Raw genomic sequence first — 16,173 nt, forward strand, 5'->3', positions numbered from 1 at the left:
TTCAACATATTTCCATGAGATATTTCAATATGAAGTACTTACATTATTGATCTTAAAGCCTAAAACTCTAAGCTTGAAGTCTTCCATGATATTTTTGCTTTGTGTCCCTTTTGACTTTAGTTTGAGTCAGCTTTAAATTTCCTCACACTCTACTCATGTTCGTGTTGCTTGAGCTATCTTTAGATCACTTTAAGTATGAATGTGTCTTTTGATGTCCTTAGTGATCTTGCACTTTCATTGCTTTTTTTTCTTTTGAACTTTGACTTTAAGGATTCCTAAAACATCATCACTCTAACAAACATATGTTAAATTATCCTTCATTTTTTATCATGTTAGAATTGGTGTATTCCCAAGAGTGGGGGTGAATTGGAATTTTAAACTTTTCTCCTAGGTTGAACTAGATGTCAATTGAGTATTACAATCTAGGGTCTTTCTATCCAGTTCCAAATACACCGATAAATATAATATGCGAAAATTTAAATCAAGCGCATCATTCACATAATAACATACACGTGCGGTAAATATAAAGTGCGATAATATACACAAACACACGATATGTTATTAGGGTTCGGCCAACTGTGTCTACGTCCCCGCCTCTAGCTCGCAAGCCCGAGGATTCCACTAATAGCTCACTTAAGGATGGAGCGGCACAGATTACAACTAGGTCAATTAGGACAAAACTGACCTCAACCTTAACCAGGTCAATTAGCGGGGCTGACCTCAACCTACACGCCTTAACAGGATGGCGCTCCTGGCTTTCCTAACTGGGTCTAAGCCAATCCAGGACTATTCCAAGGCTAGTCTCCCTCTTCAGGCCCGTGCCTGGAAATACAACAGATTTTACAATCAAATGGTACAGTGATTATACTTTCATGTAAAGCAGATGTGTACCCAGTTACGCGCAATTATATACACCACAATATGATTTAATATGTAAGCTCAATGTGGTCCAATATTTCAACTCTCAAAATATTTGCTATCAGTGTAATGAGTACGTGAGAGTGTCAACCAGTATGATCTTTGTATCATAATATATGATCAATCTAATAGCTCACACAAAGATATCAAGTCTCAAGTATTTCAATCAGTAAGATGTCTTAAGTATGTAAATATCAAATAATGTATATGCTTGGTTTGTAAAAGATGTGTAATCTTTGTATTCAGCAAATAATGTATGAGTGAATGAATATTGCAACAAAAATCACTATCTCATAAACACATATCTCTTCAAATATTTTTCAAGATAAAGACACAATAGATATTTGAAAATGTTTGAGAAGTTTTTGCAATCTAAAAACAAATACAAACTTCTCAAGATATTGCAATGAATATGCAATACTCAGAAGTTTTATATAAGTCTTCTTAGGAGAGACTTATTAACAAAGTCCCCTAAGAACACTTAGGTTTAACTCTTATAAAAATCAAATCAATCTAATCAGAATGGGAGAGCAAACCTTTCTAATTAAGCACTCAATCAACTTACAGAGAGTTTGAGCAATAAGAGAAGGTAAGTATGAGTGGTTGGGACTTAGATATGAGTATTATAGGATTTGGAAATTTCATAGAATTTCTCCTAATCAAAGTGGCTAATCACTTTCTAATTTGCACAAATCATCTCATATATAGACATGAGAAGAGATATGACCGTTAGGGACCTATTGGGTATTATTAGGAAAGTTTAATGATATTTCAAATATTTTAACCCTGTTTAAAAAATGTTTAACCACGGGTAAAATTAGAACAACCCGAGAGCTCCGGTCGACCAAAACAGTTTCGATCGACCAGAGTTCATATGGTTCGGTCGACCAGGAGGTTTTTGAACTGAAGGCTCAGTCGACTGAAAGTGGGTAATTTTCCATTTTACCGAGGTTCGGTCGACCGGACCATTTTGAATTAGCTGTTTCAGTCGACCAAACCCTTGTGATTTTTCCCGAGGACCCTCGGTTGACTAGGTAGTTGGTATACAAATTTGGCTCGATTGACTAGATGGTCAAATTGTTAACCTCAGGGGGTTTCGATCGACCAGGGAATTTTGAACTACATTGGTTCGGTCGACTAGGGTCTTGGTCAACTGTTGACCCAAGCCTATTTCAATCGACTGGGGCAGAATGAACTACCTTGGCCGGTCGACTGAAAGTGCACAATGTATGCATTTCGGTTCTGTCTTGAAACACACAAACCCTATTCAAGTGTCTAACAATTATAGGTGCAATGATGTGTGTCCTAGGGTCATTTTTTGTCCAAAATAAAGACACCGAAAGAATCTGGTATCGGTTGACCGAAGGGTAAACCCTAAGGTCATTCTAAGGTCATTTTTGCATTATGATTGGTTTGAGCTTACGTATTATCATGCATGTGATGTGTGTGAGCTTATTATAAACCAGAGCCCTAATTACTATTACAAACCAATTTTCACAAATGAAATATATTACAACCCTGAATATAAATTGGTCTTTAGGCTTTACTTGCTTTGTACTCATCTTGATCTTAACAATCTTAGTTTCTGCACAAAACCTCAAACACCCACTAAATATAATAAGTATTTGTCATAATCAAAACCGAGCGTGACCTTCAACATATCATCAAAACAAGATTTGCAAGTCATGTTAGGCCAACAATCTCCTCCTTTTTTATGGTGACTAACAAGGAGCAAAGATGAGAGATCCTTTGAAAAAAGCTCCCCCTTACAATATGCATGTCTTTTAATAATTTTGAAAAGGGACAATATCAAATATGAGAAAGTTCAAAGAAAATCACAATTAAGAAAATAAACACAATCAAGCATATGAACACACATGATCAAGTATATTTCAATATTGCATATGTAGTGTGCTTTAACTTCTTTAATAGTCATTCATATTTCATATGTGTTGTAACATATTCAAATATGCTTTAACATCTTCAAATTTGTTTCACAATCCATATGTTCCTCAAAATGCATATTAGATCAAAGTACTCAAAATTCATATTTGCCGCACAATTCATCTTTGCTTACAATATTCTCTCCCCCTTTGACATCATTCAAAAAGAATCGAGGGGCGGCATAAGGAAATACAAGCATAGCTAAGATTAAGAGCATAGTCAAGCATAGAAAATACAATCAAAGCAACATACAAACTAAGTGTTTTACATAAAAAGTACTTAATACATCCGAAAATACTAAAGGTCAGCTATTGAATACAGCATAAAAGTCCTGAAGTTCAATTATCAACAACGTCATCTTCTTCCTTAGATTCTTCATCATCATTCTCTTCCTCATTTCCTTCTTCTTCCTCAGCACCATCCTCTTCTTTTTCTTCAGCACCTTCCTCTTCTTCACTTCCCTCCTCAGAATCTTCACCATCACTCCGAGGGGCTGAGCTAGTGTCCATGGGATCACCACCTTGGGAGGAGCTAGCCTGATATTCCTCAATTCGAATGAGGCACTAATCAAGTGAGGATACCTTCTCATGAAGGCTCTAGAGGCCCCTCATATCCCGACTGAAGGAGGAGAAGTCACTCTGAAAGGACATGAACCATGAAGGGGTGTCTGTAGGAGGACCATGTTCATGAGCTGGAGGAGGAGGAGGAGGAGCTGCTGCTAGTACTCGTTGAGGTCTTCCACCTTTGAAGTACCAACCCTGATCACTCTTATCATAGCCTATTTGTTTAGGGGTTGTGGAGGTGAAGAGATCATAACGAGTGCGTTTAATGAACAACCTAGAAGGTGTAGCAACATCAAGGTGAGCAAAGATGAGGTTCAAGGCACCTCCATACGAAAGAGTTTTGCCCACATCCACTTCAAGATAAGACTAGATAAATCGAGTTTCTTTCCTTTAAGTAGACACCATAGAACAAAACACTCAACATAGGACAAATGATCAAAAAAGCCAGTCTTTGGTAAAATGTTATATAAAACAATTTTGTGTAGGATTTAGGCTTTGGAGATTCAGTTGTTTATACAATAGGGGATGTCCAAAATACACAGGTTCATTTTCCATAATCAGGGGTAAAAATGCTTCAGGGGTAAAATCTTACTCTAAGATCCAAGATTGAGCAAAAGCAGGGCATTCGAATTCTCCTAGTGTAATATTTAGAATAGGAGCTAAAATCTGAGGGGTTAAAACAATTTTCTTACCCTGAACCTTAGTAGTCAAAACACCGTCACTATGAAGCATGTTGGCATAAAAAATTTTGATAAGATTGGGAAACATGCCTTTAGCTTGGTGAATTACGAAGTTTAGCCAACCTATATCCCTAAACATTGGAAGTATCTCAGGGAATTCGTCATCAAAGAAAGAAGTATCGATTACTTTACCCAGAATAGGATCCGTAGACCTAAGAGAGGAACGGTAACAGAGCTTTGATGGAGGTGTGACTAGCCATCGTTCAATATTGTTCTCATCTCCGCCAGTAGAAGTGTCAATTATTATCTTTGTGCAAGGCATTGTGAAGATCAAAAAGCAAACAAAAACATAGCTGGGAAACCCTAGAATCCATAGGTGATGAAGTATAATCGAGTTTGGAGCCTTGGATTCAAGAGTTTTGTGGTGAGGATTGAAGGAGAGAAAGAGTGGGTGACTTCGGATGAGAGGTGGAATAGTGATTAGAAGTCTGAAGTTAGGGTTTTAAAGTGTTAAATATATAGTTCCCATGACCTTAGAAGACTGAAGATTAAGTTCAATCTTCTAAAGATTTTCAGACTCGAGCAGCTGAATAGGTAGTAGCACCTCAATCGTCTGAGGTGATGGCTATGTCATCTGAGCCTTTAGTGCTACAATGCTCAGTCGTCTAAAGTCTATAAATTTTTGAAAATCTTTTCTATTCTCATCCTGAACCCTTTCTAAATTACTTCCCTACTATGTAGCAATCCAAGTTCTCTTCTAATAGTTATAAATCTTTCTTCGGAGAGAGGTTTTGTAAAGATGTCCACCCATTGATCATTTGTGTTAATAAATTCAAGTGATATATCTTCCTTTTGAACATGATCTCTTAAAAAGTGGTGTCTTATATCAATATGTTTTGTTCTTGAATGTGATATAGGATTTTTGGAAATATTTATCGCACTTGTGTTATCACACTTGATTGGAATTGTTGTATATTCTAAATTATAGTCTTTTAGTTATTATTTCATGTATAGAGTTTGTTCACAACAACTCCCAACTACAACATACTCAACTTTAGCTATGGATAAAGTTACGGAGTTTTGTTTCTCAGAAAACCAAGATACTAGTGATCGTCCTAGAAAGTGACAAGTGTCACTAGTACTTTTTCTATCTATCTTACACACTGCATAGTCAGTATCAGAATAGCTAATCATTTCGACTCTGGTGTCCTTAGGATACCAAAGACTTAAGTCCATTGTGCCTATCAAGTATCTTAGAATTCTTTTAACAGCTATTTAGTGTGATTATTTAGGAGCTGATTGGAATCGTGCACACAACACGTGCTAAACATTATGTTGGGCCTACTAGCTGTTAGATATAGCAAACTTCCTATCATTCCTCTATAGTATTTCATATCCACTGATTTACCTTTTTCATCTTTATCAAGGCTAATGGAAGTACTCATGGGGATTCCTATGGGTTTACTACTTTCCATATCGAATTTTTTAAGCATATTTTTTATGCATTTGGATTAACTTATAAAAGTCTCATTCTTTGCTTGTTTAATTTGTAATCCAAGTAAATAGTTTAATTCCCCCATCATGCTCATTTCAAATTCTTCTCATATACAATTTGCAAATTTCTTACATATATTATCATTAGTTGCATCAAATATGATATCATCCACATAAATTTGAATTAACAGCATATCATCTTTCTTAATTTTAATGAACAAAGTACTATCATCTCTTCTTCTTGAAAGCCCATTTTCTATTAAAAACCCACTAAGTCTTTCATACCAAGCCCTAGGGGCTTGTTTTAACCCATATAAAGTTTTACTTAATCTAAGCACATAATCAGGATTTTTTATGTCCTCAAATTCAGGGGGTTGTTCTACATATACCTCTTCATTTATATAACCATTCAAGAAGACACTTTTTACTTCCATTTGATATAATTTGAATTCCTTATGAGATGCATAAGATAAGAGCATTCTTATTACTTCCATTCTAACTACGGGAGCAAATGTTTCATCATCAATTATCACTTTTTCTTAATTATATCCTTTAGCTACAAGTCTAACTTTATTTCTAACTACTGTTCCTTTTTCATCCTTTTTGTTTCTAAATACCCATTTAGTTCCTATAATTGAATGATTTTCTAGTTTTGGGACTAATTGCCATACTTTACTTTTTTCAAATTGATTTAACTCTTCTTGCATGACAATTATCCATGAATCATCATTTAGAACTTCTTCAACATTTTTAGGTTCATCTTGAAATAAGAAGGCATAGTGATTGCATAAATTCTTTAATGATGATCTAGTGGTTACTCCTCTAGAAAGTTCTCCTATAATTTGATCTTGAGGGTGATTTCTTACATACTTCCATTCTTTTGGTAATTCATGATTTTCTATAAGATTATATTTTGAAGTTTCTTCATTGTTTTCTTCTTTTTCTTTCGTAATTTCTAGATCTTCTTTTTGTGAAATACCATATTTTTCTTTATTTTTGATTTCTTTTACAAAGGAATTTAATTCATCAAAAGTTACATGAATTGATTCAATGATTGTTATTGTTCTCTTGTTATAGATCCTATAAGTCTTACTATTTGCAACATATCCTAGGAAAATACCTTCGTTCGACTTGGCATCAAATTTCCCTAAGTCATCTTTGTTATTAAGTACAACACACTTACATTCAAAAACATGAAAGTAAGCTATATTAGGCCTCCTTTCTTTCCATAATTCATAAGGTGTTTTGTTTAGGTTTGATCTAATGGAAACTCTATTTATTACATAACAAGCAGTATTAACAACTTCAGCCCAAAAATACTTAGGTAAATTATTTTCATTTAGTATTGTTCTAACCATTTCTTGAAGGGCTCTATTTTTTATTTTAACAACTCCATTTTATTGTGGAGTTCTAGGTGCTGAGAAATTATGACTAATTCCATAATCATTATAGAATTTTTCAACATCTTTATTTTTTAACTCTCTTTATTGATCACTTCTTATGTTTGAAACATTGTATCCTTTCTCATTTTGGAGTTTCTTGCATAGATTTATTAACAAGTTACTAGATTCATCTTTGTTGGCTAAAAATAATACCTGAGTAAACCTAAAATAGTCATCAACTATTATGAAGGCATATTGCTTTCCTCCTAAACTTTAAGTTCTAGTAGGACCAAACAAATCCAAGTATATAAGTTCTAGGGGTCTACTAGTTGATATGTGTTTCTTCTTTTTAAAGCTTGTCTTGATTTGTTTTCCAAATTGGCAAGCATCACAAATTTATCCTTAATAAACTTTGTATTAGGTAACCCTTTGACTAAATTCTTCTTAGCTAGTTTTGATAGAAGGTCCATGCTTGCATGTCCTAATCTTCTATGTCAAAGCCAACTATTTTAACTTATGGCGGCCAAGCATGTTACATCTTGAGAAATTAGGCTATCAAGGTTTATAAAATACACAATGTTCATTCTATAAGCTGTAAAAAGGATTTCATGATTTCTAGGATTTTGAACTGTACACTTGTCTTTCTTAAAAATTATGTCAAGACCTTTGTCACTAAGTTGACCTATACTTAAAAGATTGTACTTTAGACCATTAACTGATAATATATCTTCAATGGTGAGTCAAGGTTCTTTACCTATCTTACGAATTCCGACAATTTTGTCTTTTGCGTTGTCACCGAATGTTACATATCCTCCATCTTTTTGAGTAAGGGTAATGAACTTTGTTCTATCTACCGTCATATGTCTTGAATACCCGCTGTCCAAGTACCATTTTTCTTTTGATGGAGTAGACCTAAAGCAAACCTACAAAAAAGGATTTATGGTGTTATTTTTGGAATCCAAACTTTCTTAATTCTTTTTAAATCTTGTCTAGTTTTAGTATTTATCTTCCATTCATTCTTTACTTTGACATATTTCTTCTTAAGTGGACAGTTAAACATTATATGTCCTTTATTTTTACACAAGTAACAAGTAGTATGTTCATGTATGTTTATGGAGGATGTACTCGCATAGTGTGTTGACCTTATAGGTCACGCTCGATTTTGATCATGACAAATACTCATTATATCTAATTAATGTTTGAAACTTTGTGAAGGAACTTAAATTGACAGATCATAATGCACATGGAGAAAGTGAAGCTTGAAGACCAAATTTCTATTGAAGACTCGATTTCTTATGTTGTAATATATTTTATTCATGTAAAGGGTATATAATAGTAATTAGGGCTTTTCTGTATATAATAATCATACACATCACATGCATGATCAAATACATAAGCTCATAATGCAAATAACCTTAGGGATTCGGTCAGCCGACACCAGATTTTTTTGGTGTATTTAAAAGGACCCAGAAATGATCATAGGACACTCACCTTTGCATTCATATATGTTAGGCACTTGATTAGGGTGTTTGTGATTCAAAAAAGGATCAAAATGTACACTTTGTGCACTTTCAATCGACCGGTCCATGTAGTTCATTCTGCTCGCGGTCGACCCAACCCGGTCTGGTTCAACCAGTTGACCACAGCCCGGTCGACCAAATCAGTTTAGTTTAAATACACCTAGTCGACCGAACCTCCTAGGAGTCAAACTTTTTGACTACCTAGTCAACTGAACCTAAAATGTATTCCAACTGTCTAGTCGACCGAGAATCCTCGCGAGAAGTCCCAATGGTCTGGTCGACTGAATCATCCAGTTCAAATATCCCTGCTCGACGGAACCTTGGTAAAATTGAAAAATTGCCTCGGACATGTATGTCCGATTGACCGAGTCCCCAGTTCAAAATTAGGTCGATCGATCGAGCCATATGAACTTCAGTCGACCGAAAGGTTTCTGGTCAACTGGGTCTCTCAGGTTGCTGTGAATTTTTTTACCGTGGTTAATTTTTAAAACAGGGTTAAAATGGCTAATACATCATTAAACTTTCCTAATAATACTAGTCTTGTCCCCAACGGTCATAATTCATGGGGTGTCTATATATACCCCCCTTCATTTGGGAAAATTAGATAGAGATTAGCCTATTTGATCAATAAATTCTCTCTCAACCAAAAATCTCCTACTATTCATTTTCATACTAAAATCACTCATACTTACATGCTCCTATTGCTCATACTCTCTGTAAGTTGATTGAGTGTTTATCTTCATAGGTTTGCTCTCTCATTTGTATTTGATTGATTCGATTTTAACGAGAGCTAACCGGAGTTTTTTTTTAGGGGGCTTTGTTCATAAGTCTATCCTAAGAAAACTTGTCTAAGCTTCTAAGTATTGCATTTGTGTTGCAATATCTTAGAAAGTTTGTATTTGTCTTTGGGTTACAAAAATATTTTTAAAACACATATCTTGTGTGATTTACATTGATATATCCTTGAGAAGATATTTGTGTTTATAATATAGATCTTTATTGCAATATTTATTTGTATATGATTTGCTGAATACAAAGATTATATATCTTTTGCAAATCGAGCATTTACGTCATCTACTATTTACATGATTGATATATCCTTCAGAATAATACATTTGAAGCTTGCTTGACATCTTTGTGTGAACACGATTGATTGAATATCTTGAGAAACAAAGATTGTTTGTTGACACTCTCACGCACTCATTATACTGATAGCAAATATTTTGAGAGTTGAAACATTAGATGACACTAAGCTTACATATTAAATCATATTGTGGTGTATGTGACTAAGCGTATCTGAGTACACATCTGCTTTACTTGAAAGTATAATCACTGTATCATTCTATTGTTTGAGCAAACTGTTGTATTTCCAGGAATGGGCCTGAAAATGGAGACTAGCCTTTTGAAATAATCCCGCATTGGCTTAGACTCAGTTAGGAAAGTTAGGTGCACCATCCTATTAAGGTGTAGGTTGAGGTCAACCCCGCTAATTGACCTGATTATAAAGGTTAAGGTCAGCCCTGTGCTAATTGACCTAGTTGTAATCGGTGCCGCTCCACCCTTAAGTGAGCCTTAGTGGAATCCTCAGGCTTGCGAGCTAGAGGCGGGGACGTAGGCACAGTTGGCCAAACCCCGATAACATATCGTGTGTTTGTTTATATTTTCGCACTCTATATTTACCACACGTGTATGTTATGGTGTGAATAATAGGCATGATTTAAATTTCCGTACATTATATTTACTTGTGCATTTGGGATTGTATATAAAGACCTAGGTAGCTAAATCATATTGATTTCTGATTTAACCAATGAGAAAAGTTTAAAATTTCAATTCACCCCCCCTCCTCCCTCTTGGAAATACACCAATTCTAACATAGTATTTACCTTTTTTTACAAAGTACCCTATGAATAAGTTCTTCTTTCTTTTCTTTGTAATTCTATTGTAACCTATTCCTTCTTTATTGTTAGTCATTATTTGTTGTCCAACCATTTTCTCAAAGTTTTCTTTTCCTCTAGTGAAATTGTAAATAATCTTTTCTTTATCTTCAATTTGACTTTTGAGATAATTTATCTCTAGATCTATCTTGCTTTAATTATTTACTTGTAATTTGACCAATTCTTGAGACATAGTGTTTATTTTCTCCATTAGTTTGTCAATATGAGTTTCTTTTTCTTTTTCAACAGATTTTGAGGATTCTAGTTGATTTTTAAGATTCTCATTTTGCTCTTTTAAAGCTATGTTCATCTTTGATACTTTAATAAATCTGTTATGAAGAGCAAGCAATTCAACTTAGAGTTCTTTGTAGGATGGCATACTCTCACATGAATCATTACATGGTTCATCACTTGATTCTTCCGAGGAGTAGTAAGAATTTACCTCTGCATTGTGTGCCATGAGATACATGTTTGCCATCTCTTGTTCACTGGATTCATTCTCTGATTCACTTGAGCTTGTGTCGTCCCATCTTACTTTCATTGTTGGTTTCTACTTCTTGTTTTCTTTCTTGAGCTGAGGGCAGTCCGGTTTGATATGTCCGACCTTTTTACAATGATAACAAGTAGGTGGAACATTCTTATTTTTGTTTTCCTTTTTACGAATTTCACCTTTTTCAGTTTTTGAACCTTTGAATTTTCTAGTGAACTTCTTATTTCTTTTGAAAAATTTTTCAAGTCTTTTAATGATAAATGCTAATTTCTCATCATCTAATTCACTTGTTTCATTATCTTCTAAACTTGAACTTTCTTTAGAAGCTTTAAGAGCTATGAATTTCTTATTTTTATTTTCAGTGTTCCTTTCTTTCATAGCCATTTCATAAGTGAGAAGTGATCCTATAAGTTCATCTAGTGAGGTGATTTTGAGGTTTCTACCTTCTATTATGGCTGTGACTTTTGGTTCACAAACGTGTGGAACTCCTCTAAGGATTTTGCATATCTCATAAGAAGAATAAGTTTTTCTCAAAGCATTTAGTGAGTTTATGATATGTGTAAACCTAGTGTACATGCTTGTGATGGTTTCATCAAGATTCATCCTAAAGGCTCCGTATTCACTAGTGAACATATCAATCCTACCGTCTTTAACATTTATGGTGCCTTCGTAGGTTACTTCAAATTTATCCCAAATTTCTTTTGCTATTTTACAAGTCATAACTTTATTAAATTCATTAATATCAAGTGCACAATATAAGACATTAACAGCACTAGAGTTAACTTGCAACATTTTGTGATATATTTCGATCATCTCTTTTTCTTCCTTAGGAACCTCTTCACCATCTACTGATTTGGTAGGGATTAAGTCACCATGTGTGACAACCATCCAAGCTTTCAAATCCATAGTTTGAAGATAAGTTCTCATTCGTTGTTTCCAACAGGTGTAATTGAGTCCACAAAAGATGGGTGGTCTAATTGAGGATTAACCCTCTCCAAAGGTAGCTACTTTTACATGTGCCATGCATATCTTTATATAACTACTATTTAAGATTTGTTATAATAAAACTTTGATACCAATTGAAAGTTAAGGAGTTAGCCCAAAAGGGGGGGGGTGAATTAGGTTATTAAAATTTTCTTTAGTATTCTTTTCAAGAATCTTCAGCATCTTGTTAATTTATCAAACACACATCAAAACTTTTTAATCAATCCACAAACCAATAACAATACAAATAAACAAAATTTCAAACAATCAAAACAACCAATCAATAACTAAAGTAATCAATCAACAAAATACCAAACCAAGATATAGTATACAGCTCTTTGGCAATTTTAGTTTTTGCAATAACTCAAGATATTTGCTTGTTTGTAGCCCTGTGAATATATGTAAGTCCTATGTAGAATGAAATTGTTTGTACTCTCTTAATTAAGATTTTCGCAAACGATTAAACAACGTACTCCCTTTTGGGTTTCCACAAAAGTTTATTCAAAACATACTTTCTTATATTAAGAGTCTTATTTTAATCTCAGTTTTAATTTCAGCTACCTGCACTTTGCATACACACAACACAATGTATATAGACGCTGAATATAAAGATAAGGGAAAGAGAGACACCGATATTTTTACGAGGTTTGGCTTATCCCCAGCCTACGTTCTCGCCTTAAGTCAATACCACCTAACGATTCCACTAGAGCACTCCTTTCCAGGCGGAGCAAACCGTTACAATTTCCTCCTTAAGGGTAGAGCCCCCTCTCCAAGCGATACCCCACGCTTGGTCCAATGATCTAAGAACCTAGAATCGTTAAAGAACTACAAGAAACAAGAAATAATATGGTGTACAAAGACACTCTCACAACAGAACTGATTAGTACAATTTAAAAGCACTAATATACTTCAATATTCAAATATCAAATTGAAATAGATTGAAGCTTAAGAATGATTTCACCAAGTTCTTTCTCAAGATGAGAATCAACAATTAGAACCTAGAGTAGGATGATTATGCACTTCGGTATTCTCAGCAAATTAGTTTTGCAATGAGTAAGAGCAAGAGAGAGTTTTGAGATAGCAAGTGTGCTTTTAGTTTTGAAATAGATTTTCAATTTCTTAGTGTATTTGATTTACTAAAACCATGTATTTATAAGCTAATAAAAGTATTTTCATGTTGCCTAATATTACTTGGAGTATTTCAATAGTTTTCATTGAATTTGGGGCACAAGAAACCTTAGTTTGAATTTTAAAACATTTAAAATTTCCAATTGTTAACAGTGTTCGATAGGCTGAAGTGTCGGGTTCAATCTTTTGAAGTACTTTAAAACACTGAAAAACTTAGTTGGAAACATGATCAGTCGACTGGGCCAGTATGGTTCAATCTTCTAAGGGAGTACTGTCTCTTCTGTATTCTGATAGGAAATTCTTCAGTAGATTAAACTTATTCTTCAATCTTCTAATGAATTCTTCAGTCTTTTGAAAATACACTTCAGTCGTCTGGGCAGTTAAAGTTTTGGTTTTTCAATTTAGTTTTCAAAAACTCTTTTTGCTCTCTTTCTTTGATTACTTATAAAACTTTTTTTGGGGTTTGAAATAAAGTCTCTAAGTCCATAATTATCCCTAAAGAGCTTCAACATATTTTTATCAGATATTTCAATATAAAGTACTTACATCATTAATCTTAAAGTCTAAAACTCTAAGCTTAAAGTCTTCCATGATATTTTTACTTTGTGTCCTTTTTGACTTGAGCTTGAGTCAGCTTTAGATTTCCACACACTTTGCTCATGTTGGTGTTGCTTGAGCTATCTTTGGATCACTTTAAGTATGAATGTGGCTTTTGATGTCCTTAGTGGTCTTGCACTTTCATTTCTTTTCTTTCTTTTGAACTTTGACTTTAAGGATTCTTGAAACATCATCACTCTAACAAACACATGTTAAATTATCCTTTATTTATTATCATAAAAAAAAAAAGAATTTGAAAGTCATGTTAGGCCAACAAGGAGTGCATAAACCAACAGTTCTTCTTTTGAACAAGTCTACAATGACAACACAAGATAGCGAGTAGAAGGCAACAACTCATGCTACCAGAACATTGGTTTGGTTAAAGAACATGCGAAAATAACTTAGGTTTCAACATTCCCTGCCTATGGAGTTGATATATGCTAATCAAACAATTTCCCAATCATAGTTCTTGTGAATCGAATCATCCATAATAACATACAAAAAGAAACTTCAAATATTTGACATCTTTCTCTTTGAATGACATAAATGTCTCCACAAATGGTACTCGCAATTTTCAGTTGCCAACAAATCAAATATGTGAAGCAAGTCAAAATTAATAATAAATAAATAAACAGGATTGTTGATGTTTTGTTCAAGTTTGTGGTTAGATATGTAGGTGAAACCGTGAAGATTCTTGTTAAGCATGAAGACAAAAGAGCAAAAAGAAGGATGAGATGCTGTGATGTGTTTCTACAAACAGATTTCAAACCAATAATGACACTTTGAGGCTGCAAACATTATCGCTGAACTTTTAATCATGTTAAATAGGCAACTTATGAAGTATATGATGAATTTAGTTCTAAATTAAGTTTAACCATTGTTCAACTTCACATAGGATTGCAGAAACTTTTTAGGTATTGTTTGCTTTATATTACTGCTGCAAAAATATTTTTAGCTACTGTCTCTCCGCATATTTTTCTTTTCTCAATTTTCTTTTTATAAATATAGAAGTAGTTCAATCTTGTGGTTGTCATTTTTCTCTCAAATTTTCATAATTGTTGAATACTAGTGCAAGTGCACTCAAGATGATCATATAATTTGCAGTTCGAATTTTTTGAGTACTATTTTTAAATGTTAAAGCTATTTTATCTTAAGAGTTTATGAAGGATAAACCCAAATAGGAATATTACATACCTGATACATAGTTTGTTCGAGTAACCATCAAAATTAGAATGATACTTTTCAAAAATGTTTGTGATGAACCAAATAATATTACTACGAAACTCATATTCTAATGAGTAACAAACTAAATGTGAGCCATAAATAAAATGGTAATTTGATTGCTAAATTTCAAAACTTGGCAACTGTCCGAGGATAGCTTCAAAATCATCAAAAAAGGAGTTTGATATATTCTTTTTTCCTTTTCTGTCCACAAAGAAAAAAAAAAATTCATCTATACATTTAAACAAACAGCTTGGCCACACACACAGAGCACACTCACACTAACACTCATGGCACACCCACAGAATCATAGACACGGAGAGAGAGAGAGAGAGAGAGAGAGAGAGAGAGAGAGAAAGAGATGATTTTCCAGAAAATCAAAATAAAATGAACAAAGAATAGCAAAGAAGGCAGAGGCACTGGTTTGCCAGAGAAGCAGAAGGCTCTTGCCGAAGAAACTCAATTTTCTCACTTTCAGGTCACGATCCTTCGAACAATACTCTCTCTCTCTCGGCTAGAGAGAGACAAACAAGAGAACGAAAACGGACTAATAGGAAGATAATTTAGAAAAAAAAAAATGCAAAAAAATGAGAATAAATACCTGAACCAAAATGGTATTGCTCAATGAAAATCAAAGAGGAGAAGGGTGGACGAACGGCGTATATGGGAGAGGGAGCAAGTCGAAGAGGCCGGGCAAAGAGATCGGCGGATTCCATCTGCAGCCGATCGAAAAGAGAAGCAGGAAGAGGTAAGAATGACGCTGAGCCTGCTGGTACTCCCGCCGGCTCTCCCGCCGAAGCCCCTACTGCCAGCGGAGCCGCTTTGAACAGAATCGCAGCCGCCGACTCCGCCGCCGGGATTGTACTCTCCGCGGCCTTGCTGCTGTACATCTTATCTGAACTCTCTTATTTGCCGGAACCGATGACTTCAGGATATTTATGAGGATACGAACCGGTGCGGATTTTAATTTCAGACCGACGAAAATTCAAAATCCTTGCTAATATGTGAAATAAGTTTTTTTAAATTAAAAGAACTATTAGCTACGGTTCTCTAAACCGTTACTAATAAGTCACTAATAATAATAAAAGTGTAAAATCATTAATAATATTATGAAATAATTTTTTTATTTTTTTAAATAAAAGAACTATTAGTAATTGTTTTCTAAACCGTCACTAATAAGAGACTAATAGTGAAAAAATTCCGAAATCATTACTAATGTTGTGAAACAAATTTTTTTTTTATTTTTTGAAAATAAAAGAACTGTTAGTAACAGTTCTCTAAACCGACACTAATAAGGTACTAATAGTGAAAAAAATCC

The 16,173-nt window shown here is 34.2% G+C and overlaps 1 protein-coding gene across 5 annotated transcripts; it reads right to left on the reverse strand.

The window, feature by feature from the left end:
• Positions 1 to 518: 518 nt before the first annotated feature.
• LOC131158863 (uncharacterized) lies at positions 519 to 15,840 on the reverse strand. Of its 5 annotated transcripts, none has more exons than XM_058113778.1 (2): positions 15,457 to 15,822; positions 519 to 822 (listed from the first exon to the last, which is right to left on the reverse strand). In XM_058113778.1, exons 1-2 carry the CDS (start codon positions 15,743 to 15,745, stop codon positions 761 to 763), a joined length of 351 nt encoding a protein of 116 aa, XP_057969761.1. In that variant the 5' UTR covers positions 15,746 to 15,822; the 3' UTR covers positions 519 to 760. The 5 variants fall into 5 exon arrangements, with proteins under 5 accessions (XP_057969761.1, XP_057969764.1, XP_057969765.1 ...); XM_058113781.1 differs by lacking the exon at positions 519 to 822 and adding an exon at positions 6,477 to 7,904; XM_058113782.1 differs by lacking the exon at positions 519 to 822 and adding an exon at positions 12,526 to 13,832 and having other exon boundaries at positions 15,457 to 15,840.
• Positions 15,841 to 16,173: the final 333 nt, after the last annotated feature.

This window comes from Malania oleifera, chromosome 6 (assembly GCF_029873635.1).
Source record: "Malania oleifera isolate guangnan ecotype guangnan chromosome 6, ASM2987363v1, whole genome shotgun sequence".
NCBI lineage: Eukaryota > Viridiplantae > Streptophyta > Magnoliopsida > Santalales > Ximeniaceae > Malania > Malania oleifera.

Excerpts from the sequence above, each read along its gene's own strand:
- LOC131158863 (XM_058113778.1), bottom strand. The coding sequence starts at position 15,745 with ATGTACAGCAGCAAGGCCGCGGAGAGTACAATCCCGGCGGCGGAGTCG. Across the intron at positions 823-15,456 it reads GCAATACCATTTTGGTTCAG|GCACGGGCCTGAAGAGGGAG; the intron begins GTATTTATTCTC and ends TTGTATTTCCAG.